General features: G+C 53.7%; 1 protein-coding gene across 2 annotated transcripts in view; it reads left to right on the forward strand.

Moving 5' to 3' along the window:
* NUP210 (nucleoporin 210) overlaps nt 1-25,576 on the forward strand; it is a 94,606-nt gene that overhangs the window by 50,357 nt on the left and 18,673 nt on the right. For both annotated transcript variants that reach the window (XM_081138598.1, XM_081138597.1), the window contains exons 15-28: nt 676-897; nt 2,404-2,577; nt 5,414-5,603; nt 6,077-6,183; nt 8,023-8,127; nt 8,213-8,314; nt 16,453-16,581; nt 17,630-17,757; nt 17,847-17,982; nt 19,482-19,544; nt 19,726-19,905; nt 22,320-22,400; nt 23,189-23,320; nt 23,989-24,147. In XM_081138598.1, the coding sequence (XP_080994724.1) occupies nt 676-897; nt 2,404-2,577; nt 5,414-5,603; nt 6,077-6,183; nt 8,023-8,127; nt 8,213-8,314; nt 16,453-16,581; nt 17,630-17,757; nt 17,847-17,982; nt 19,482-19,544; nt 19,726-19,905; nt 22,320-22,400; nt 23,189-23,320; nt 23,989-24,147 (1,908 nt within the window). The remainder of the gene's footprint in view (nt 1-675; nt 898-2,403; nt 2,578-5,413; nt 5,604-6,076; nt 6,184-8,022; nt 8,128-8,212; nt 8,315-16,452; nt 16,582-17,629; nt 17,758-17,846; nt 17,983-19,481; nt 19,545-19,725; nt 19,906-22,319; nt 22,401-23,188; nt 23,321-23,988; nt 24,148-25,576) is intronic.

The following is a 25,576-nucleotide window of genomic DNA, read 5'->3' on the forward strand; positions in this document are numbered from 1 at the left end:
GCTGTACGTCCTGTCCCCAGAGCTAATGCTCACTGACTTTGTGCTGGAAGTTGGTACCTTTAGACTCCCTTTACCATTCCTCCTCCAACCCTCCCCCAACCTTGCAGTTATCAGCCTGTGTTCTGTACGTATGAGTTTTTCGTTTGTTTTTGATTCCACATGTAAGAGATCATACACTATGTATCTTTCTCTGTCTGACTTATTTCACAGCATAATGCCCTGGCCCGGGCACTGTAGACTGTAGTCAGCTCTGTACCAGCTCTGTGAGCACTGCCTTAGGGACCCACACGGCCCCTCCCGGGGACTGCAGACTGTTGCCTATGATTTGCTGCAGGAAACAACCGTGTGTGAACATCTCTGCGGGAACGTGTGTCTGTCCTTCCTGGCCTGTCTGTAGGTTAGATTCCAGATGGGAAGTGCCTGTGTCAAGGGCAGTGGGTATTTTTAAGGCTTTTACTGGATTGTTGTACAAAAGCAGCAGATCAGTTCCTGCCTTCTTCCTCCCAGCGGTATGTCAGGGGGACAGAGTTCTCCCCACGGCACTTTTGCACCAACCCCGGGCATGTTGCTGATGAGCACAGGAGCAGCAGCTGTGTGGCCTCCGCAGGGGGCAGGGCCTGGCTCCCGCGTGTGCCTCCCAGAAGGGCTGACACTCTTCTCCTTTCCTCCCCACAGGCTGTGGACCCCTCCTCTGTTGCCTTGGTGACCCTCGGTTCCTCACTGAAGATGCTGTTCGAAGGAGGTCCCAGACCCTGGGTCCTTGAGCCATCCAAGTTCTCCCGAAACGTCACCTCCGAGGACACGCACAGCATCAGTCTGGCTCTCTTTGGGCCCCCTGCTTCCCGTAATTATCAGCAACACTGGGTCTTCGTGACCTGCCAGGCCTTGGGCGAACAGGTGAGAGGACAGCCACCCCCAGACCCACTTTGCCCAGAGGGAGGGTGGAAAGTCACGTCCCTTCAGTACCTGCTGTCCTCACAGCGTTGTTTTATTTAATCTTCAAAGTAGCTCCGAGAGAGGCTGCAGCTGCTGCGCCATCTCCCAGGCGGGAGGCGGGGCTGCAAGGCGAATGCTCAGTGCACGTGAGCAGAGCTGCAGGGTGAGCAGGGGGACCCTCCCGGCAGTGCTGCTCTGATGGAGCTAGTGAGTCCTGGCTCCCTTTCAACAACCTGGTGACCCCACCACCAGGTCAGGGTGAGCGAGACCAGGGACAGTCAGATGCCTCTAGGGGCAGCAGATCTTGTAAAGAGGGAAGTCACAGGGCCATGCTTGGTAGGTCTTTTTGGTGTTTCAGGATAATCTGTGAACCCTAATATTTCTTTCTGTGAAATCTCTTTTCTTAATGCTGAAAACCAGGAAATTAGGAGACTGGTAGACTGAGCAAAACGTGTCTGTGACCGAATCCCTTAGGGCTGGAATCGCCTAGATCGAGGGCAGCTTGCTGTTTGGCCCCTCGCCTCAGGGCCCTGCACTGAATTGGCTCACAGACAGTGGGGCTGTGCCCTAGAGCGGGAAACAGAGAGCAAGGTGGAGGCCGGCTGAGTCATGGAAGAAAGGGCAGAGCGCATTTCTTTGGGGAAGTGAAGAATACCCTTGCACGGTTGATAGTGCATACACATGCACACACACCACCCAAGGCACCCTTGTGAAGTCAGCCACTGAGACTGCCTGGGTGTGAGCAGAAAGCATGCATAGTGATCCACAAAGAATAAGAAAAATAAATACATAATAAATAGTACCAGGGTAGAATAAATTTAGCCAAGAAGTACGTTAGAGGTGTTTCTTACCCCTGGCTTAGCGTGGTCGCCCGTTTTCCTCCCAGGCTGTTGGAGGTGGACCCCTCAAAACCCCCCTACTCCATTGGTCTATGTATTACTTCCTGGGGTGTCAGGCTGGAGGCAGAAACCCTGCAGGTCAGCATGGAAACTGCCCTTTGCCCTGCCTCAAGGTCAGGAAGGGTGAGGGGCTCTGGACCAGGCCATTCCTTCCTGCAGAAAGTGTGTGTCCCTGAGGGGCCAGGACTCCCTTCCCTGCCCACCCCTCGCAGGCCCCAGTCCATAGCACTCCCTCCCTCACACCTGCACCTCATCCTGACAAAGGCATTTAAAGGGAATTTGCTCCTGTGGCCTGGGGCTTTCATGCGGTGCTGGAAAGCCACAGGGTGCTCCCATCACCTCTTTCTGCCAAGAGCAGGCAGTGGTTCCGGCTGACCTCTAGAGGGCACCAGGGCTCCCATCTCCCATGCACAGGTCATCGGACCTTTGTAAGCCCCCCGCCCCCCATGTGGATGTCATCATCATTCCCATTCTGCAGAAAAGCACACTGAGTCCATGGAGCTGGGTGACGAGACGAGGACACAGTGAGCTGGTCCTCACGCTGGTCCTGACTGCTTCTGCCCCCCAGGTCATTGCCCTCTCTGTGGGGAACAAGCCAAGCGTCACCAACCCCTTCCCTGCGCTGGAGCCTGCCGTGGTGAAGTTGGTGTGTGCCCCCCCCTCCAGGATCGCCCTGACGCCCGTCTACGCCAGCCCCCAGCTGGGCTTGTCCTGCCCACTGCTGCAGCAAAACACACCGGTGGTGAGTGGCACTGCTGGGCGGTGCGGCCGCGGGGCATCGGCCAGCCCTGCGCGGTGGGCACTCTGTCTGACTGTACGTGCAGGGGTCCCAAGACCTGGAGAAGTAACAAGACTCAGCAGTCCCGGCAGCTAGAGGCGGTGCCAGGTGCCAGTAGAACCTCTGGCCCCAGATGCAGCTGCTTCTCTCTGCAGGGCATTTGGCAGTTTGTAAGAATCTTTTTTTCGTGACTGGAGAGTGTTAAGGTGGGCCTGTGTCGGTGGCCGTGCGTGTGTGGTCAGAGCGAGGGCTGAGAGGACAGGTGCCCGGCCGGTGTGTTCTCCAGGGACTGCGTTTCGGACGTAATGTGGGCAGAGGGTAGCATGTCACTTGGGGTCACTCGACAGCAGGGCCACCGCTGGCCTCGCCCGTCTCAGAGGCGGAGACTAGGCTTCTTTTCACTTGGCCCTTGATAGCTGCCGGCTGAGCAGCTCCTCTGGGCCAGGCGCCGCTCCGGGTCCTGGAATGCGGGCAGCCGGGGCAGGTGAGGCATCTTCCCCACAGAGGTGGCAGGCAGGAGGCCCACAGATAGACAGGTGGGTCAGAGGATGGGAGTGCTGTGGAGGAAGCGAAGTAGAGTGTGAGGTAGCTGCTGGCGGGGGCCCCTTCGGATGGAGCCAGCAAGGCCTCAGAGCAGAGGGCACGTGCCATGTCGGCCCCACGTGGGGCTGAGAAGAGCTGAAGTAGGGTGCCTTGGGCAGGTGGAACAGTATGTGAGGGTGTCCCTGTGCCCGCATGATAATCAGAAAAGTCCTTTGCTAGGAGCTTTCACCTCCGTGCCCACTGCCTCTCACCAGGACTGTCTGTGGGACCAGAGTCCTGGCATCCCTTCACAGATTTGCCCACGAGGCTCAGAGCTGGGCAGGGTCCCAAAGGCAGAACCTAGATCTGCCCAGCTCCAAGCTCAATGCCTCCTCAGTGGCCCCTGGAGCTGCTCCTCTCCCAACCCCAGCCCTGGTCCCGCTGCCTCTGGGGCATGGGGTCCTCTCAGCTCTCTGCAGTTTTCCAGAGAGCCCTCAGTGTGGCTCTTCCTCGCCTAAGGGAACCTTTCTGAAGCTCTTTATGTCAGCAGCCTCTCCCACCCTGGCAGCCTTCGAGATTTGGGAGTTGGCTTCTTGCTGAGAGAGTAGGAGGAAGGGAGGAACAGTAATGTTCATCCAGGACTGCGTCTGGGGGAAGGACTGGGGCACCCAGAACACGGCCTTTGTTCCTACTCATAGCCATGGCTCCCAATTTGCGTCCAGAATACTTATAAAATCCTTGCCCCCTCAGGTGGTTGTGCTGACCTGCACTTACCGTTTGCAGCGTGCTTCACTTCAGTGTTCTCTGGGGGCGAGAGCTAGGGCTGGGGGAGGAGCCATGGGAGGGTTTGTGGGCTGCGTCTGTCAGGGCAGATGAGGTGAGGCTGCAGTGACAAGCAGCCCCAGGTCCCAGCGGCCTCACACACACAGGTTTACTTCTGCTCACACTGCCTGTGGGTTGGGTGGGCTGGGGGCCCTGCTGAGTGTCACCGTGATCTTCCTTCTAAGACTTAGGTGTGAGTGTTGCCAGGTGGCACTGTGAGACGAGGAGACCATGTAGATCATGTTCTGACTATTAAAGCTTGTACCTCCTGGAGTTGTGTCAAGTCACCTGTCACATTTCACTGGCCAAAGTAAATGAAGTGGTCACTCCTAACCACAGGGGCCAGAGAAATAGAGTCCTTCCTCCTGGACCTGTGCCTGACAGGACTGTCCTGTTTCCCTGCTTGCCTGCTAATTACAGCAAGCCAGGCTCTTTAAAATGATCGCACACAACCCTTTCATAACAGAGTCCTGGGAGGTGGGTGTTGTGATTCCCATTTCAGTTGTTGAAACCAAGGCTCCAGGGAGTCGGCAGCTGGCCTGGGCGGAAAGGGGCAGACCTGGGGCTCGAGTCCAAGCTCTGGGACCCAGAAGTCCAGTGGCTTAGGGTCCCTGCTTTGCTGCTCACCCCACTGCCCCGTGCTGTTTGGGCAGGGAGGGGAGGGACGAGCCAGGCCCTGGGGTGGGGGTGAGGCTCATCTAGTGGACTTCTAAGGTGGTGGTTTGCTCAGGGGCAAGAGGGAGAGTAGGGGGTAGAATCCAGGTTGGACTGAACCCTGTAGGTCTGCCACGCAGCCCCTGAGCCTCTTTGCTCCTTCCCTCCCCTGGGACTGTGCTTCCTCACCCTCGGTGTGGGGATGGCAGCTCCCACGTCACTGGGATATGTCAGGAGCAAGGAGCTTTGCAAGACCCTTGCAAACTAGGTGGCTCTGGGAGATTTTGGGTTTGGAATTGGCATTCCTGTTAAACCACCAAGAGACACATCCTGGAGGGGTGGAGTGTGTGGGGGCAGAGGGGAGGCTGTAAGGATTTGCAAAGGTGGGGGCTGAGAGGAGGGCAGCAGCCTGGCTGGGGTGAGGGGTCTCAGGCAGGGTCTCCCAACTTGGCTCTGTGGATGTCTGGACGGGATTCTTCCTCTTGTGGGACTGTCCTGTGCACTGCAGGGCATTCAGCAGCACCCCTGACTCTATCCCTGGGTGCCATTTGCACCCCCTGCAGTTTATAATCCAAAGAGCTTTTAGGCATCATCAAACCCCTTTGCCTCTGCTGAGGACCGTGAGCTAGAGTGAGATGCCAGGTTGGCCAGGTCCGTGGCAGCAGTGAGGACTGGTTAGTGACACGCCCCTCATGAGGCCATAAGGCAACCAGCTGGGTTCAGAGTATACCATCTTCACTCGGAACATTGTGCCCAGTGTGGTCTAGGCATGGCCAGGGCACCTGACCTTGGCTTCTTGCAGGTTCCTGTCTCCAGCCACCGCAACCCCCTCCTGGACTTGGCTGCCTATGACCAGCAGGGCCTCAGATTCAACAACTTCAGCTCTCTGAGCATCCAGTGGGAGTCCACGAGGCCGCTGCTGGCCAGCATCGAGCTTGACCTGCCCATGCAGCTGGTGTCCCGGGATGATGGGAGTGGTCAGAAGTTGCATGGTGAGCTGGGGTGGTGAGCCCCTGCCCCAGGACAGGAGAGAGAGAGCAGTGAAACCCACCGGCAAGAGGCATCTGAGGAGTGCTGGTGGCTGCTGGAGCTGTTGTTTGGGTCTCCCTTTTATCTGGGATGCTTAGGGAGCATTGTGAGCTCACTACTGTCCTTTAATACTTACGTCCTATTTGAGGGGCAGGGAACAGGCTGGGGCACATCCCTCGCAACCCTCAGTCCCAGGTTACATCGCAGGACAGCCTGGCTTCCACAGCCTGGGGTTGAGCCTGTCTTTTCCAGCGTGTCTAAGTGCCTCAGGCCACCGTCTGTGTCAGCCCTTATGGTACATAAAGTTTCAACAAACTCAGCTGCCTACTTTCAGGACTAGGGAAGATTTAAAACTGCAAGTCAGAAGGAGGGAGGGGCTGTTTCACAGGCAGCAATGGGCAAAAGAAGACGTGGGTCTTCCTCTTCCTGGACTCAGGTTTGCAGGCCGTCTCGGTCCACAAGGCATCGGGGACCACAGCCATCTCTGCTACCGTGACCGGCTACCAGCAGTCCCATCTGCGTGCAGCCAGCGTGAAGCAGCCGGTATCTCCCAGGGCACACTGGTGGGGGGATCGTCCTCTCCGCCCCCGTTCTTCTCATGTCCTAGTGTCCTGAGCCCCCTCACTGGGCTGCACCCTCAGTTCACTCCCCCTCCCTGAGTCGGGTGAGCCTCCTTGCCGGCCTCCTGTCTCCCCCACGCCCCACGCCCTGCACTCAGGTGATGGGAGGGACCCAGTGCCCTTTTGGCTACGCACACAGCTTTGGGGCCCTCAGACCTTCAGGCTGGAGCTCTCCTCATCCTCAGCGGGGGCTTGCCCACCCAGCCCTTCTCCCCGATGGTCCTGACTTATAGGCTGTCCCCCCAATGCCCTGGTGGTTGAGGCGGCCATGCCTTGAACCCATATTTCAGCTGCCTGGAATGCCGGTCCCTCCCTCCTTTTTCTCTCCTCTACCAGGCCGCCTCCTGCTCTTTTAGTCCAATCCACAGGACCAGCCCCTGTGGAGAGGGCCCTGAGCTCCCCACACAGAGCAGCTGCTGCCGCCCCAGGGCTCAGAGTCCCCGTGCTTCCCGCTGTCACTGTGCAGACCCCACACACATACACTGTCACCGCCATCCGCACACACGCGTGGGCCATCCACTGGGCACACTTCTCCATCCAGCCTCTCACGGGGGCCCAGGCAGTGGGTAGCAGATGGGTACCGATGAGGCGAGTGGGAAGGGTTCCTCCAGAATGGCGCTGCCTGGATGACACCCACCCGTCGTGGAAGAGGGTGGCAGTCAGCTTGGATTTGCATGGGGTGGAGGCCGCAGGTGATGGCTGTGAAGGGAAGGTGGGTCCAACTCAGAGGGACTCTGCATGCTCGGATGAGGAGCTTGAATTGTCTCCTGGGTATGGGGAACAGGGATACTTTTGAAGAGGGTGTGATCCCAGTGGGAGCAGCACTAGGAGGCTGGCCTGGAGGGAGGTGGCCCTGAGGAGCACACTGTCCCTGGTGGCTGAGCTGCCCAGTCATCCCACTGGCACCAGGGTCCCCTCAGCTGGTGGTGGCCTCATGGGCCGCCTTCTGGGCTGCAAACACCCAAGCAGGTTTCCCCTCAGGGCCTCTGCTCTTATACTCTTCGCCCTGTGGGCTTTTTGCAATTTGTTGACATCACTCACACCTTCACTTCCTGAGTCTCTGCTCGCCTGAGAGGCACATCTGAGAGTCTCCCTCTTAGACCTGTCTCGGCCCCTTCAGCCGCCACCACGCTCACATCTTCCTGTCATTTTCTTTCTCTTCAATCCTTGCATTAGAATACATCTCCTGAGGGTGGTTACTGTCCCTAAGTGCCTAACAGTGCCTAGTGCAGTGCCTGGCACACAGTCGGTGCTCAAATGCGTGACTGTATGGGTGGGTCAGAGCCTGGAATGACGTTGCAGGAAAGAAAGATCCTCAAATATGCACATGGCCCCAGGGGCGAGGGCCAGCTGGTCCTCTTGTGAGTGGGCTTTGAGGATGCCTGCATAGGACCCCCATGTTTAGGCTGGTCAGGACCCTTGCTGTTTGCCCAGCACCCGCCCCTCCCCCATGGTGCCCTAGCTGGCTGGCTGCTGTGTGCCCCCTACTCCCCATGGTGTGTGTGAATTGCCCACCAGGTGGCGCCTGGAAGGTAGGATGGGCACTTGCCTTGGCAGGATTATGAGATGCCTCAAAGGGATGGGCTCCTCAGGGCTTGTGCCCCAGACATAATGAATGCTAATGAATGCCCTGGGGTGACACCAGGACCTGCGGTCTCCAGGCCTGCTCTTCCCAGGGGGCGAGGGGTGGGTGGGAGGCCTGTGGGCTGTGGGGTTGGCCTGTTGCCTCCCGGATCTGACGGTGCTTGCCTTACCCCTGCAGCACGACCCTCTTGTGCCTGTGTCGGCCTCCGTAGAACTCATCCTGGTAGAGGATGTGAGGGTGAGTCCGAAAGAGGTGACCATCTACAACCACCCTGGCGTACAGGTACAGCCCTCTCCCTGCCGCCTCGCTGCGTAGATGTGGCCCATCGGCTCGGCAGTTCCGCCTCTGAGCCTGACCCTCCTTGCAGGCAGAGCTGCATGTCAGAGAAGGTTCCGGCTACTTCTTCCTCAACACCAGCACCGCAGACGTCGTCAGGGTGGCCTACCAGGAGGCCAGGGGCAGTGCTGTGGTGAGTGTGGGCCTGTCTCCACCTCGGGTGGCAGGGCCCCTGATATGATTACTTCAGAAGCTGGCACTGAATTGGAGCAGCTGTAGTTTGCGAGGCCTTTTGATTCTCTGGGTCACTGTCCAGCTTTAGCCATTTGCCTGCTACCTTTATGGTTTTTACTTCCATTTCCACGAATTGCCCACACTATTCGTTAGCTAGTGCCTTCCTTCGGTCTGTATTAGGGTTAAAGTATCGTCACATACGCACCACTTTGGAGCCATAACATTGCTTTTAAGAGATGTGCCAGTGTTCTTTATTCCCACCGTCCTTTCTCGACCCTCTCCCTGTTCTCGCACATTTGACAGCTTTGTGCATGGCGTGGAAGAGTCCAGCCTTCACTTCCTCTGCTGTGCTATCCTACGTCTTCCTGCATTGCTGTTAGGCTGGCTGGTTACTTATGTGTAGCCATTGGTGCTCAGCCATTTTCTCCGTGCAGAGCATTTTGGTAGTTTAGATCTTTTTTAAAAAATAGCCCTATGGTTATATAGAATGAAAACACATATCAGTATCTGCAGTGCCTGCATAGCTATACAATGAGTCGTTACACAGTCATGAAAGGAAACTTACTACTGAGTGTGTCAGACCACTCACAACCAGAAGTCATAAATGCAGGCAGCCAAGACCAGAAAGCAGCGATGACACCAAAGCAGTGTTATTAAACTGCAGCTCTTTTCTTGCCGTTGGGCTGCTCTGAGCCTAAGACCTGCCTTCCCTTTGTTAAGGGGTGATTGCCGAGCGTGTGAGGAGTGTCATGCTTGTCCCAGCACCAAACAAGGCTTTTTCCTGGACTCCAAAGGGGCCAGATTGAGTCAGGGTTTGGCATGTGGTGGGGACAGTGCAGATAGTGCAGTGAGGGAGGGTGGGTTAGGGCCTCACCCTGACCGTGAGTCGCCTGCTGTCCTGATGCCCAGCTGACCTTAGCATTGCTCGTTTCTGGAGATGAGGCCTCGCAGGCTAGCACAGCATGGAACAGACTCTCTAATTCCAGGGAAGGCTAAAATCAGAATTAACCTTCACAGAGACCTAGTCCCCAAGTCTTTCCGAAATACAGCCAAGCTCTCTTGCCCATGATTGTACAGTAAGTTCGTGGCCCAGTCAGAAATCAAATACATGTCACCCCAGTCCTGCAGGGCAATTCCAGCCGTGACTTCCTGCAGGTCTATTTATCTGTTTGCATCCACTGACTGCCTTGACTCCTGAGTCACAGAATCAGTTGCCTCTGAGGTGGGACAGGTGTAAAGTAAGTGAGGGAAAGGAGCAGGGTGTGAGGAGCATGTGTGGGGAGCGCTGTGCTAAAATGCCACCTGATGCTGAGCTCCTGCTGGGGAGTGACAGGCAGTGGTGGGGACTGTGGCAGATGGATAGCACAGGCCGTTCTAAGCACAGCCACTAGGCATCTACAGCTCACTTTCTGTGTCATTTTTAATAACAGCTTTATTGAGGTATAATTCAAATACCATACAATTAACCCATTTAAAGTGTGCAATTTAGCAATACAGCATGGTACTAGCATAAGAACAGACACAGAAATCAATGGAACAGAATAGAGAACCCAGAAATAAACTCACACCTTCATAGTCACTATCTGACAAGGAGGCACAAACATACAGTGGGGTAAAGACAGTCTTCAATAAATGGTGCTGGGAAAATTGGGCAGATACGTGCAAAAAAGTGAAACTAGACCACCAACTTACACCATACACAAGAATAAAATATAAGTTGTGAAACCATAAAAATCCTAGAAGAAAACAGTAAAATCTTGGACACTTCTCGTAGCAATATTTTTCTGATATATCTTCTCAGGCAAGGGAACAAAAGAATAAAGTAATGGGACTACATCAAACTAAAATGTTTTTGCACAGCAAAGGAAACCATCAACAAAATGAAATGACAGCCCACTGCATGGGAGAACATATTCACTAATTGTATTTCTGATATGGGGTTAATATCCAAATATATAAAGAACTTACACAGCTCAACACCAGAAAACCAGACAATCCAATTAAAAAGTGGGCAATGGATCTAAATAGATATACAGATGGCCAAGAGACATATGAAAAAATGCTCAACATCATTAATCATCAGAGAAATGGAAATTCGAACCACAGTGAGATACCACCTGACATCTGTCAGAATGGTTATCATCAATAAATCAACAAACAGCCCGGCTGGTGTGTCTCAGCAGTGGAGCATCGACCTAGGATCCAGGAGGTCTCGGTGTGATTCCCAGTCAGGGCACATGCCCGGGTTGTGGGCTCAACCCCCAGTCAGGGGTGTGCAGGAGGCAGCTGATCAATGACACTTTCATCACTGATCTATCTCTCTCTCCCTCTCTCTTCCTCTCTCTGAAATCAATAAAGACATATTAAAAAGTAAATAAATCAACAAACAGCAAGTGTTGGGGAGGGTGTGGAGAACAGGGAATTGGTGGGAATGCAGACTGGTGCAGCCACTGTGGAAAGGAGTGTGGAGTTACCTTAAGACCTAGTAATTCCTCTTCTGGGAATTTATCTGAAGAAACCCAAAACACTAATTCGAAAGAATGTATGCACCCCTGTGTTCGTAGCAGAGTTATTTACAATAGCCTAGATTTAGAAGCAGCCTGAGTGCCCATCAGTAGATGAGTGGATAAAACAGCTGTGGGACATTTACAGCATAGAACACTACTCTGCCGTAAAAAGGAAGAAAATTTTACCCTTTGCAATAGCATGCATGCACCTAGAGAACGTTATAAGTGAAATAAGCCAGTCAGAGAAAGACATATTATTTCACTCCGATGTGGAATTTAATGAACAAATTGAACTACCAAGCAAAATAGAAACAGACTCATAGATAGAGAGCAGCCAGACAGCCCTAGGGACATGGGGTGTTGGCTGGCGGGGGTGTGGGATGGAGGGATTGAGCAAAAAAGAAAAAAGAGAACTCGCAGACGTGGACAACACTGGTGATTGTGGGGGTGCAGGGGGTGGAAGTGGTAGAGGGCATAGAGGGGATAAAAGGTGATGGAAAAAATAAAATAAGATTTAAAAAATAATGAAGTATACACTTTGGTGGTTTTTAGCATATTCGTACAGTCAAAAAGAAACATACAATCTTAATAGCATCATCAGTTTTAGAGTATTTTCATCACTTCAGAAAGAAGCCCCATGCATTTTAGCTGTCACCTCTACTTGTGCGCGCGCACACACACACACACACACATGCGGGTGTTGGCTTCTCTCAGATGCTTTTCTGTATCTCTTGAGACGATCATGTGGTTTTTTATTCTTTATTTTGTTGATTTGATGTCTTACATTGCCTTTCAGATGCTAAACCACCCTTGCATTCCTAGGATAACTGCTACTTGATCATGATATATAACTCCTTTTACATGTAACTGGATTCAGTTTGCTAGTATTTTGTTGAAGAGTTTATGTTCATATTCATAAGATGTATTGGTCTGTGGTGGGGTTTTTTCTGTGATGTATTTGTCCGGTTTGGGTGTGAGTATAATATCAGTATCCTGGGATGATTTAGAAGTGTTCTCTTCTAATTTTTGGAAGTCTTTGTGTAGAACTGGTAACAAGTCTAGCACTGGGAGTGCCAGCAGCACCCACGTGCAGGCCCTACAAGGATTGCTTTCGCCCAAGAAGGTATCCTGGGGACACCTCGACCACTGGGGTCTCTGCTCCCCCTCATCTTGGACCTGTGCAGAGACCATTGCAATTCTAGGTGCAAACTGTATTCTGGTTTCCTTTGCCTCTTCTGTAACCTGCAGGAGAATTTTTCATGGAGTGTTGAAAATCTGCGACAGGTCCTAGCAGCTACTCTCAAGTGGTTATTTCTGAAGGACATTTGTACATCTCTTCAGCATTTTCCAGCTGTTAATTAGTAGCATTCTTATTTCCCTTAATACATTGTATGCGGGAAACGTATTTATACGTTTTACGTTGACTGGTAGTAGAGTGCACGATAAAAACTACCCGCAAACAATGTGTTAATCACAGAGACAAGAACAGATGCCCACAGTAGTTCTTCAGTTAGTAGTTCTTCAGAAAGTATTTCTTTCTTCCCCTGTTGACTCACATTTGGGACACAAGAATGGCTCCTGGGTGTGGAAGGGGCTGGGGAGCTCAGGTGCTAGTGCCCTGTGGAGGCTGCTGTGCCCACACAGTGCCCCAGCCGGGCGGGGCTGTGCTCCATTCTCTCACAGCCCCAGAACTCTCTGCAAGGGGCCTTTGTTTCGTTTTTGACTGGCTTGCACATTGGAGTGATTACCTGATTTAAACTTAGGTTTTCTTTTCAACAATTCTTTACATTCCAAAGTAAGTCCTCTGAGCAGAACCCATGGATTATAAGAGGGGAAAAAGGATCCTACTGTGGGCTGAGTACCTCACGCCTGCATTAATGCAGCCATTCAGCAAATGCTGGGGCCCGTCCTGTCCAGGCCCTGGTCCCGGCACGTGGGCTCAGTGTGAACAAGGCAGACGGAGGCATGGCTCTCAGGAGCCGCTGTGACGTCTCCACCCTAGTCCTGTGACGCGTAGCCCATCATGGTGACATTGTACATCCGTACTTGAGATGAGGTTGGTAGTAGTGACAACTGCAGGGCTTGGACTTGGGTGTGTTCTGCTTTTCCCCTGAAGATGACCTCTGGAAAGAGGTGCCTGTCCCCAGCCCTGGCCCTGTGGGCAGTTCATAGCTGGCCAGGGGCCCTGCATGAAATTTCACCCAGTGTCTAAGCCAGGACCTTCTCAGTGCCTGTGACACTTATGTGATCTTGGTCATTCCCCCAAGACTCGAAGGCATCTGCTCAGGGGCATGGACCCCGACACTCTTGGTGGCACTGCCTGGCCGCCACATGACAGTGATGGGCTCAGTATAGGAAACAGGAGCTATTGGCCCCAGTGACATGAGAGAGATTTGCAGGGTCCTTACTTGTCTGCAAATGCCTGTGAAGGGACTGTCTGAAGCCTGATGGGGCCAAGGAGAGCAAGGAGCTGAGGTGCTTAGGGTGGTAGGCACACATGCACATCATAGCTCCCACCCACATATGTGCAAAGTTGCCTCCGGGCCCACCTGCAGCATCTGAATGAGCAACAACACATCCATCATCTCTGCAGACTTTCTCCTCCGCTTAATGTTTGCTGAAGCTCTCAACACTTAGACATTAGAGTCCATTCTGGGCAAGGATTTCCCCACCTCCTCTTCCTCACACCCCCCCTGTGTGTCCATCAAGTTAGGAGTGGGGGTGGGTCCCCACTTTGCCACCAGCTGGCTGGCAAGTCCTCTCACTTCCCCAAGAGCAGTTTCTTTAAAGCACTGTCCCAGTGGGTGTGAAGTAAGCTGCTCTGTCAGGCGACGGCAGCCAGGCTGCAGAGCCCCCTTGTATCTGAAAGGTGGCTCGACATCCCGCCTCTGGGAAATCAAGTGGAAGAGGAGTTGATTTTCCCACCGCTGTTTTGTCTGTGTTTAAAATGTGCAAAATGGTCCTTTTGAAGGAAAAAGAAATGGGAAAAGAAAGCCTTCTCTGCAGTCTCCTGTGTGGGGCCGTCAGCAGTCTGATGTGTGATTTCTTCACACCGTGAAGGACGTGCCAGCTCCTGATGGCAGGAACTTTTTCAGAAGGGTGACAGCAGATACTTGCATTAGGTTCTCAAAGAAAGCCTTTGTTACTCTCTCCAGTGTTTAAATGATTTCTCTCTGGGGAGATGTAATCAGCCAGGGGGAATTGTCCTCTGTGGAGCTGGAGACCAGTGCTCCCAGACCCCTCCTCGCCTGTTGTTAATACCAAGCTGGCACGGACGGCTCAGGTTACACACCATCACTTTAGAGTACAAGTCTGGTTTGCACTTGGGGGTCATTATTAATCAACATTAAGTCATTGTGTGGAGTAACCCAGGCACGCTTCATCTGTGTTGATATGCTCTTGAGCTTAGTGATACTGGCAGAGGTTTTCCTTTAGCCAAGCTTGCTAATCCTCATGCCCCCACCTAACTGTGGGTTTGGGCCTGTCTCAGCTTCAGCCTTTTCCTGCTGGCCCCACTCTCCCCTGCCCAAAAGTCTATCTAGTTCCTGCAGGCGTCAGCTCTGGAGGGCAGAGTGTGGTAGAAGGAGCCATATAAGGGAGCCCAGGCTTGGATTCCCGCCCCAGTGCTGCCCCTTCAGGGCTATGCTCTCAGCCTCTGTGAGCCTCAGTTTCCCCATATGTACATTGAAGGGTTGGACTAGAAACAGCCCTTCCCAAATGCATGAGTATACATGGGCTTGCAGACTTTCTCCCAGAATTTCCAAGTCTTAAAGCTAAAAGTAAAGTTGGGCAAGTAGGCCAGAGCACCCAGTATCTGTGTATTAACTGAGTGACTCAGCAAGCTGTGCCTGTGGATCTCGATCTAATGAAGACAAGTTTGTTGGGGGATAGTCTGTACCAGACATTAGGCTCAGTCCTGAAGCTACAATACGCGAGAAGACAGCCTGGAAGGGAAGGATGGACACAACAGGGTCTATGCCAACGGTGGGGAACCTTTTTTCTGCCAAGGGCCACTTGGGTATTTATAACATCATTCTCAGGCCATACAAAATTATCAACTTAAAAATTAGCCATGAAAAAAGCTCCTAGGTTTAGTGAATTTTGAGTCCCACCTGTGGTTGCCTTGGTAGGGCCAGATCAAATGATTTCTGGATGTTCCCCACCCCTGGTCTATGCCAAGACTGAATTATAGGTGGTGTAACTGCACTGGGAGTGAGTAAAAGTGAAAGGAATCTGACCTGTCTGGGGTCAGGGAAGACTTTCCTGAAAGGACGCTTAAAGAGGGACCTGAAACATGAGTGTGGCCAGTAGGTGAAGACGTGGGAGAAGAACCCCAAATCTTTATTTAGGAAGGTCTGAGGCCGGAAGGCGGGTGCTGGCCAGCTTTGAGGAAAAGAGATCAGTGTGGCTGCGTGTGGTGGTACTGGGGGCGTGTGGTTTGCAGTGGAATTAGAGCTATGTGCAGGGGCCAGATTGTGTCCAGCTCTTACCGGATGTGTTAAGGATTTGGACTCACTCTCTGGGCAGACCTTGAAGGGTTTTAACCTAGGTGTGATATAATCATATTGGGTTGTCTCCTTAGGGTCAGAAACCTGATTCTCCCCCCCTACAAGTTCTTGATATTGAAATTCTAACTTTGTAAACACTCAGTGTACACATTACCCCCCAATAAATATAAGACAGCAAAGCAAAGGCAACAAAGCAAGGGCCAGATAGAGGTGGGAGAAAGCCCACGTGGCTCACCTACTAGCTCCATGAGTTGTCTCTGCCTGTCCAGCCTCCTAGACCACCCAGTTGAGATACACACCTAAGCAATATGACAAGGTCCTGCACATCTATCTGCAGCATTAGGATGTAGTTTGGGGAGAGGTTCTTTTGAGGTGGGACCCATGGAAGTGGATAGAGAGAGAAGGCTTAAGAAGGGGGCATCTTTAGCAGTGAAAGAACGGAAAACAATAGCTCAGATGTGTTCATGCACTCAGAACATTTTACGAGGTCTCTGATTCAGACAGAGCTGTAGGAGAAATGAATGTAGAGATGATTGAGACTCAAAGAGCTTATACTTAGGACCATGGAGGCCTCCACGGTCTGTTCCCAGGCTCTGATTCTGTGAGTTCAGGCTGAGACTTCTAAGTGAGAGGCAGCTGTCGCATGCCCTTCCAGCCTGACTGGCCAGATGCTTTTGTATTATGGGAGCAGCAGGGTCATGTGTTTTCCTGGACAGGAAATACAGAATCCTAGGTTCCTAGGTTTAAGTCATTCTATCTACAAGTTGCTACATGCCTAAGACCACTAATTAACCCCCTTTGAGCAACTTCAGTTTTCCTCTTTGTAAAATGTACAAAGGAGATAAATGTTCTCTGAGATACATCCCAACCCTTTGTTTTATATTTCAATATATTTTGTATTTTATATCCCCTAGCTGGCAGTGGGGGCTCATGGTGACGGGTGGGCAGGGCAACATTTGGGTTAGGATTTTTTCTGTTAACTACTTCTGCCCCCACCCCAGAGGTCTCTGTGAGATGGTGTTCCATGAAGGATAGTCTGCTGCTGGGAACAGCTGTAACCAAGCCCACCTCTGACCCTGCAGGTGTACCCTTTGTTCCCGGGCACGTCAACCATCATGATCCACGACTTGTGCCTCACCTTCCCAGCCCCGGCAAAGGTGGACGTTCATGTCTCGGACATTCAGGAGCTGTACGTCCGGGTGGTAGACAAGGTTGGTGTCAGCTTCCTGATGTGGCCCCTCTCTGCTGATTCACAGCAACCAGAAAGATGCGGCCACAGGAGATCTTTTTTTCATGTTCTTTGCTTTTTCTCCTGGTTTCTGTGTCCCTCCTGAGTTGCTGCGAGCTTGCTCTGCTGTCTCTCACCTCTGCTGCCCCATGGAATAACCTCTGAGGTGGTATTTCTTCAGCTCAGTTGACATCAGTAAATCTTGGCTGTAAATCCCACTTGGGGTTGTCTCCATGCCAGCCTTGACTAGGGAGTCCCTGTCCTCTCACCAGCCGGGTGCACACCTTGCTGAACACAAATTTTTCTCCCCACTATGTAGGTTTTGGATCCTCAGGAATTCCAGTGGCAAATGAGTGAAGCCCACTGATGCCACCCAAGTCTTTTGCAAAGTAAATGCATAATAGATTTAGGCTTGTCTTTAATATGAATAGGAAATGTTTATATTCCAAATACCTAAAGTAACTGGCTGGGCTTACAGAGAGGTACTGTCGGTTCCTATTTTTCTCAGTGGGAAGAGTGGTTAATTAAAGGGGACTGTTCAAGCAGCTTAGATAACTTAAAAAGCCAATATTCTCTTACACAGCCTCAAATATTTCTCCTGTGGTATCATTTCCACTGGTAATTTGCTGACCAGACTTCACAGCATTTCTGACTCCCAGCTCCTAAAGTTCTTACTGTATGTATTATATGCTGCCAAGTGTGAGAAATTCAGTCATTGTGCACGTATTGAACTCTACTGTATATCTCTGCCATTCTAAGCTGTGCCTTATCTAACTTGATTGTTAATTCTTTAAGACTGGAGAGTGTAACTTATGCATCTAAGTATTTCCAAGGCTCCTTGTATACAGCATTTACTCAATTGATTTTCATTTGTTGTTTGGCTAGTGGTCCGGAGGTCATCCCAGGTGACCTGTCTCCACTGTCCACGTCTGTGGGTGTGAGGCTAGTGGTGTTTCTCAGGAGACTGTAGGTTGCCGTAGGTGGTGGAGTTGGTCATTCCCAGTCCCCTGAGCCTGTCCCCTGTGATGCAGGTGGAGATTGGGAAGACAGTCAAGGCATATGTCCGTGTGTTGGACTCGCACAGGAAGCCTTTCCTGGCCAAATACTTTGCTTTCATGGACCTGAAGCTCCAAGCAGCCTCCCAGATCGTCATGTTGGTGTGAGTCCTTAGGGATCGGAACAGGGCATCTCGGGTGGTGCTGACAGGCCTGTCTGGGGGAGAAGTCCCAGCCCTTCCCTCTGTTCCAGCTCCCTTGATGAGGCCCTTGACAACTACACTGCCACGTTCCATGTCCATGGCGTGGCCATTGGCCAGACCAGTCTCACTGCCGTTGTGACCGATAAAGCTGGACAGAGGATCAACTCAGCCCCACAACAGATCGAGGTAAAGCTGCTCCTCTGCATGCTGCTGGGGTCAGCCTAGCCCCTACTGGCACACAGGTGGAGATTTCCAGGAAAGTCCAGGAAGCCATGGGGAGAGGTCCTTTCAGAGTCTGTGCCCTACTGTGCCCTCTGGTTACCAGCCTCAGGGCATGGGGCAGCCCCAGAGGAAGTGCTGAGTTACTGAACCTCCCTCTGAGACATAGGGGGTGTTGGTGTGACTGAGAGCAGGGAAGCCACCTCTCTCTCGGCAGGGGAGTAGCAGGAGGCAGTGGGTGGGCAGCAGCTGCAGACCCTGTGGGCCAGCGCATGGAGGCTCCTTCACAGTCACTCTGACCCTTAGAACGGCGCTTAGAGGGGTCAGCTTTCGGAACGGGAGCACCTGGAGCCAGCAGTTCCTGGACATGGGAGCTCTGAGGTTCCCTAGCATCATCTCGGCAGCGTTAAGATGTTTGGCTCCTGCTGGCATCCTCCAAGGGCCTCGGCCACACGTGGGCTGGCGGGCTGTGTGTGTGTGTGTGTGTGTGTGTGTGTGTGTGTAATCCTCACCCAAGGAGTGAGGATATTTTTTTCCATTGACTGTAGAGAGAGTGGAAGGGAGGGGGAGGGGGGGAGAGAGCTAGAGAAACATTGATGTGAGAGGGACACATCAGTTTGTTGCCTCCCATACTCACCCTGCTAATCAGATCTGGAACCCAGGTACGTGCCCGTTACCCGGAATTGAACCTGCGGTCCTCTGGTGCGCAGGCTGGCGCTGTAACCACTGAACCGTGTGACCAGGGCTGGCGGGCTCTGTGCAGCGCGTCTGTGTTCTGAAGCCAGTGGGTAGACCGTGCCTCCGTGGAAGTGCACTGTCCCCTTGTGAAGCGGGATAATTTCTGCCTACAGATAGCACAGCCAAGACGAGTCCTCACGCACAAAGTTGCCCCTTGGCCGACTGGGGCTTTGGCTCAGCCTTATGCTCTCCTTATGCTCTTGCCAGGTGGGGTGGGGGTGCAAGAGGAGGATGTGGGGCTCCGCTCTGCTGCAGAGATGAGGCATCTTCCTCCCTACCCCTGGAACCCACTTTCTAAAAGACATTGAAGTAGAGAACCTCTAAGGCAATTTGTCAGTAGAAATTTAGAGAAATTTCATGAGAGAGGCAACTTTCCAAAGAGGAGTTGGGGGGATCTGAAAGGCGGTGGATGGGGTGCTAACACGCTTCAGAATCTCCGGGAGGACTTGTTAAGACCCAGATCACAGGTCTGGGCTGGAGAAGGTACATCTGCTGGTTCCCAGGAGACGTTCACAAGCAGCAGGACGCACCTCTGACCAGAGTCCTGGGCCCTGTGGGGGCGACTCGGCTCCCCCCGAGTTGACCCCAAGGCTCTCACTGGTGCCTTCACAGAGGAGTGATGTCCACGTACCCTGTTCCCCTCCCTGAGACTGTGAAGTGTGAGTCGTGCCCAGTGGCCTGAGCTTAGAGTACAGTGGCCCCTCCCTCTGTTTTGTCTCCACACCCAGGTCTTTCCCCCCTTCAGGCTGATACCCAGGAAGGTGACGCTGATTATCGGGGCCATGATGCAGGTAGGAGCCAAAGGCCACATCCTTGTTCCGCCCCGTTCATGGCCAGGCCCCAGCACGGGCATCAGACTGGCTAAGATCGAATGCTCTGGGGCGTTGGCGGGGTGGCACCCTTGTCGCCCAAGGATGAGGCTGGGCTGGCCGGGAGGGTAGTGGCTCACGGCCTGCTGTCTCCCCACTCCAGGTCACCTCTGAGGGGGGCCCCCAGCCTCAGTCCAACATCCTCTTCTCCGTCAGCAATGAGAGCCTGGCCTCGGTGAGCTGCGCTGGGCTGGTGCGGGCGCTCGCTGTTGGCAATGGCACCGTGTCAGGGGTCGTCCAGGCCGTGGATGCTGAGACCGGCAAGCTCGTCACCGTGTCTCAGGTAACAGGCCTGGGCTCCATCAGAGACAGGTGTTTTCTGAATCCACCCTGCTGGGTGGTTGGCTCTTGAAGGGGAGGAAGCCCTGGGTGCTGGGTTTCGGCTCTGCCCTCTGAATCTCTAGCCCCTGCCTGTCACCTGGGCTGGCCCTGCCAAATTTGGGACACCTAGACTCTTCTCCAGACTGAGTTTCCACAGCTTCTTTTTAAGGGATGGTGTCTCCGGCCCCCGGCCCTGGTGCTGGTGGCAGCTGTGATGGCCAGCTCTGCCCAGAGCGCTGTGCACCCCTCCCTTGGCCCTCCGGGCCTGGGAGTTTGCTGCTCTCCCCATTTCTCGGTGAGGGGTCAGGGGACCTACTGGTGGCCCAGTCACTCTGCAGCAGTTGTAGGGCTGCCGACAGCAGAGCTTTCCTTGCTTCTGTCCATTCTCTTCGAGAAGGGCTGGGGTGTTTTGAGAGAAGAGGGGGCTGTTGACTCTGTCACACGTGATTACAGTGTGAGTTTCGAGGTGTGCACTGGCCTGGCTGCCATAAGCATAAATGATTGGACACCACTGTATTTTGGGCCTGGATTTGTATTCCCAGGAGAAACAGGAAACCTGAATTGGCCAGTAATATCTTTGGCTCCACTAGCAGTTCTCTTCCAAGCCTCTGTGCAGAGTGGGGGACATTTTTAATTTGCTTTTTTGGGCCAACAAAATGCTGGACAGCCTGGCTAGTGCAGTCCTCTCTGCAGGAGAGCCCCACTCTCCCTGTCGGTGGGACTGACTCCACGCATGTGAAAGTTGGTGTCCCCAAATCTGATAATTTCCCTTCTTTCCAGGGGGTGGGTACCTCTTTGAGTCCCTGGAAAGGAGATGGGAGACTGTTTCCACCTCCTGAGAAGGGCTCAGGGCTCTCAGACTCCCCGACACCTGCAGAAGCATCTCAGGGCAGTGGCCTCATGTTTACGGCCTTGATGGGAATCTGTGCTTAAGGAGAGCATTTTATTTTGTGTAATGTGACTGTGGACAAGAGCCTTTTCAGAGCCCAGAACTGGGACCCTGGAAGACAGTGCCCGGGAACTGGTGCCTGTGTGCCCCAGGCAGGGGAGGCTGGCGCATCCAGCTTCCCCGAGGCTAACTTCGAGCTGACTTTGAGCTCTTGGGTCTGCTCCTTTCTCCAGCAGTTTGTGTCTCTCCATGTGTCCTAGTTGAACTGTGCAGCCCTTTGAATTGTGGAGGTGGACACGGATTCTGCCCCCCATTTTTCTAAAGACAAGGAGGCATTGGGAAAGGGAAAGTCTGTCCTGGGGCATGCACCAGAGTTCAGATAGAGGTCTCGGAGAATAAAATTAAGGAACAAGGAGGCACTGCCCTTCTTTTTCTCTCTAGAGAGAGCATTTCAGCCGTAGGAACTGGTTTACTTTCCCCTCTTAGGGGCCCAAGTGGCTGAAATGGCAGCTGACTGGAAGTTTGGCCAGAGAGGCCCCCAGGCTGTATTTCCCTTCTGGCTGTTGCTGCTCACTGGGCCGCCTCTCTGTCTGCATCTCCCACCTGGCAGGTTGGGGGAGGTGCTGGGAGAAGGTCCTGGTGCCCCTTGGCAGAGGGAGAGGCTGCATGACCAGCTCCATCTGAAAGGTATTTGGGGCCCAGGCGGGCAGGAGCTCAGCCTGAGGGCCACGTGTCCATGAGGGTATGTGATTCTGGCCAGAAGCTTCCAGTTCTGTCTGTCCAAGAATCAGCACCCAAGGTCAGGGGGTGGACCAATACTGACAGGAGGAGACCGAGCAGTGAGAAGGCTAAAGGAAACGAAGAGAATAATTGCTTATTGAGGACCGACTATGTGCCATGCGTTAGCCCAGCTCACAAGACACAGGAGATGGGCTCATCGCGAGGGCTTAGGCGTCTCACCAGCTTATGTTCAGCATGAGTCAGCAGCACTGTGAAGGAGCCAATCAAGTTAGTCTTTGGTCAGGTTTATAGGAATATAGAGGTCAGAATGAAGGAGGGTGTAAAAAGTCTGCTCTAATCAGACTCTACCTGGCTCCTGCATTTGTCCATCTACTCTGCTCAGTCAGAGAGATCAGCAGGCTGGATTTGGGGTTGGGAGGGTCTAGGGACCTGTCCTGTCAGGGCTTTCCAGCCCCCAATCACTGCCCCCAAGTCTCTGCAGTGCTGACCTGGAGCACCTGGATCAGACAGGCCTGTAGCTCAGAGGGCCAGGCTACCGCTCCCCCCTGCCAGTGACCAGGTCCGTGTGAGGGGACCCACCCCCAGAGCCAAGCCACCTCTGGAAGAGCTAGACCTCCCTTGGGTCTAGCCACGTGACTGAGTGGCCTCCGCAGAAGCCTCTGACCTTGTGGTTGCCTTCCCGACAGCCCTGTTGCCAGCACAGTCCCACGCTCTAGACAACCTGAGCTGCAACGTTCTCTTCCTAGGATCTCGTGGAGGTGGAGGTGCTGCTTCTCCAGGCGGTGAGGATCCGAGCCCCCATCACTCGCATGAGGACAGGGACCCAGGTGAGGCGGACCCCTTTCAGCCCCTCCTTTCTGTGCTGAGTTCTGGTTCAGGATGAGCTTAGGGGAGCCCCTGCTAGGTCATGACCTTCCACTGGAGCACTTCATCCCGGTCACCCTCATAACCTCTTGCCCTGCGGGCTCTGCTCCACACCACCCCGGCACCAGCTCCCTTTGCGCTGCGTGCATCCCTCCCTCCCAGCCCCGTGCTGGTGCCCTCACGGAGTGACGCCCAAGCGCCTGCCACCTTCCCACGCCCAGAGCTAGCTGTTGTGCAGCATGGACTCTACTGGGCGCTTCCTGTGTATTAATTCACTTGGTGTTTATAGCAACCCTGTGAGACCAGTGTCGTCTCCATGCCGCACACCAGGAAGTCACACAGCTAGTGAGCCATGGAGCTGGACCGCTCAGCAGCTGGCTGGGAGTCTGTTCTGGCCTCTGCTGCGTGGCCTCCACCTGTGCCCACTGGTGGACACTCAGGAAGTGCAGGCTGAGGAGCCCGTAATCCCACCCGTGCCCATCCTGTGTGCGGGGCCCTAGTGGACGAAGCACAGGTGGTGCGGACGGTGTGCTGCACTGCGGGGCTGCAGGAGTCCTGGAGCTCTAGGGGTCCTTTCAGGCATGGAGTCTCTTGGCCAAGGTGAAATACGAGGATGGGGTGGAGAGGGGCTCCTCCTGCACAAAGGAGACACGAAAGCCCCTGGGCAGTGGAGAGGCAGCTGGGGCAGTGGCCCAGCCTTCCAAGGGCGCTCCTGGCAGTGCCACTGTGGTCACAGGCTGACTCCCCCCAGATGCCTGTTTACATCACTGGAGTCACCAACAGCCAGAACCCTTTCTCCTTTGGCAACGCTGTGCCTGGCCTGACCTTCCATTGGTCTGTCACCAAGCGGGACGTCCTGGACATCCGGGGACGGCACCATGAGGTAACCACCTGCCCAGAGCCTCCCCTCCATCCCAGGCCAGAGTCTGGGCGGGGAGGTTCTCCCCAGATCTGCACAGGAGGTCTGCACCTTCACACTAGGCCAGTCCTAGCCCCTTTCTGCTCTGTCCTTTTGGCTCTTCGGGACACCTTCTCCCAAACACTGCCCCGTGTCCTTCCTCAACTGAGTCCTGTGTCTGGAAATACGGTCTCCCAGTGATCCTTCTCATAGTGCTTAAGGACTGTCTGCAGCCCTCTTCATTTTAAGCAGTTCTTGCTAATCACTCTGGAGGAGGTTATTGTTAACCCACGAACAGAAGGCAGCAAAAATGACAGGCTGATGGGGGAGGCACAAAAGTTCTGGATGTCACAGGGTCTTGGTCAGGGTCCCTAATCTGTAACTTCCACCCACTGTCTCAGATGATGCCTGGCAGCCCTGGGGTTTCTCCTGGCTTATCCCAGCCCAAACCCCCTTAGGCCTCCACTGGGGAGACCTCTGCCCCTCCTTAGATCTCAGAGCTGGCAAGTGTTAGAAATAACTTACTTAAACCTCTGTATTAATTGCAGCTCATACGTGGAAGGGACTCACCCAGGGTTCTCAGTGAGCCAGTGGGGAGAAGGGACTGGGTGCCCCAGGGCTCTCCCTAAAAACATATTTGGTTTCTGTCCCAGGCGTCACTTCGACTCCCGTCGCAGTACAACTTTGCCATGACTGTACACGGCCGGGTGAGAGGCCAGACCGGGCTGAAGGTGGTGGTCAGGGCTCTGGACCCCACAGCTGGGCAGCTGCATGGCTTTGCCAAAGAGCTCTCTGATGAGATCCAAATCCAGGTAAAGGACAGGTGGGCAGAAAGCAGTTGTAAGAGGAGAGAGAGTGCTGGCCCAGTGCCCTTCCCCTCTCAGGGCCACCCCTCCTCCTCTGCCACAGGGCCTCTCAGTCTGCTGGGGCTAGGCCGGGGTGTAAGATGCTGTTGGAGTCCAGAGATTGGCTGACTGAGTGCTGCACAGTGGAACGGCATTTCAGGAGGGAGGAGTTGTCTGGCAGGCCAGGCGAGGGAAGGGCAGGTGTTCCCAAAATAGAAAGTCATTCTGAGCCTGGAGTCTCAGTGCTCTCGTGGGAAGAAGAGGCTGGGAAATAGTCTGAGCTGGCTGTTAACGTAATTGTCTGAATTTATTTTACGAATACTCTTAGAGGACCTAATGGGCAGACACATCTCCCCATTTCCCAGTGCCCCTTGAGGCCTGAGGGCGGGGTGGAAGGGACGGGTGTTGGCCCTTCCAGTTCCCGGTCAGTGGGTGGTGGGCCCTGTGGGGGCCTGGCCTGGCAGACAGTGTGGCCATCACTTCACAGATGGAGACCAAGCCTCAGAGAGGGGGTGGCCTGCTCACAGCCCTTGGGGCACGCACTACCCACTTAGGACTCTGAGCTCAGCAGTCCTCTGCCCAGGGCTCAGCTTCCCGCATCTCTCCAGCCAACCCTCCTGCCTCTTTGGCCCCGCTGGGCCCCTCTGTCAAAACGGGGAGTTGCCCAGTCGGGCATGGCTCAGCGGTTGAGCATCAACCTAGGATCCAGGAGATCGTAGCTCGATTCCCGGTCAGGGCACATGCCCGGGCTGCGGGCTCGATCCCCAATCTGGGGCGTGCAGGAGGCAGCCGATCAATGACTCTCTCATCACTGATATTTCTGTCTCTCTCCCTCTCCCTTCCTCTCCCTGAAACCAGTAAAGATATATTAAAAACAAACAAGCAAAACGAGGAGTTGACAAGTTGCTCTGACAAGCATTTTTAGCTGCAGGGACCCTGTTCTGCTGACCGGGGACTCAGGACCCCTTGGTCCTCCTAAATTGCAAAGAAAAACTAAACACACCCTCAACTATTTTGAGAAAAGAAATGGGTTCAAGCTCCTCTGCAAGAGGAAATGAACCTTCTCTTACCCCAGTAGGGGTAAAGAAGCAGATGTTCAAAGAAGGAAATGCCTGTTAGCCAGCCCCGCAGCTCTGCCTCCCATGAACATTGTGCACAGGCACCGACACACGCATGTGCACAGACACAGACGTGCATGTGTGTGCACATAGACATGCATAAACACACAAGCACATGCTTTTTCTGGTTAAAATTAAGTTTTAGCACCTGCCGTGGAAGTAAAGACAGGGCATCGCAGCTTCCAAACTCTGACTGCAGTAGGTCATTTAATGTCCCCTTGCCTTGGTTTCCCTAGCTCACAGCAGGTGGAATTTTGAGTACATCAGAAACTCAGAGA

The sequence above is a fragment of the Miniopterus schreibersii genome, assembly GCF_964146895.1.
Source record: "Miniopterus schreibersii genome assembly, chromosome: 5".
Classification (NCBI taxonomy): Eukaryota; Metazoa; Chordata; class Mammalia; order Chiroptera; family Miniopteridae; genus Miniopterus; species Miniopterus schreibersii.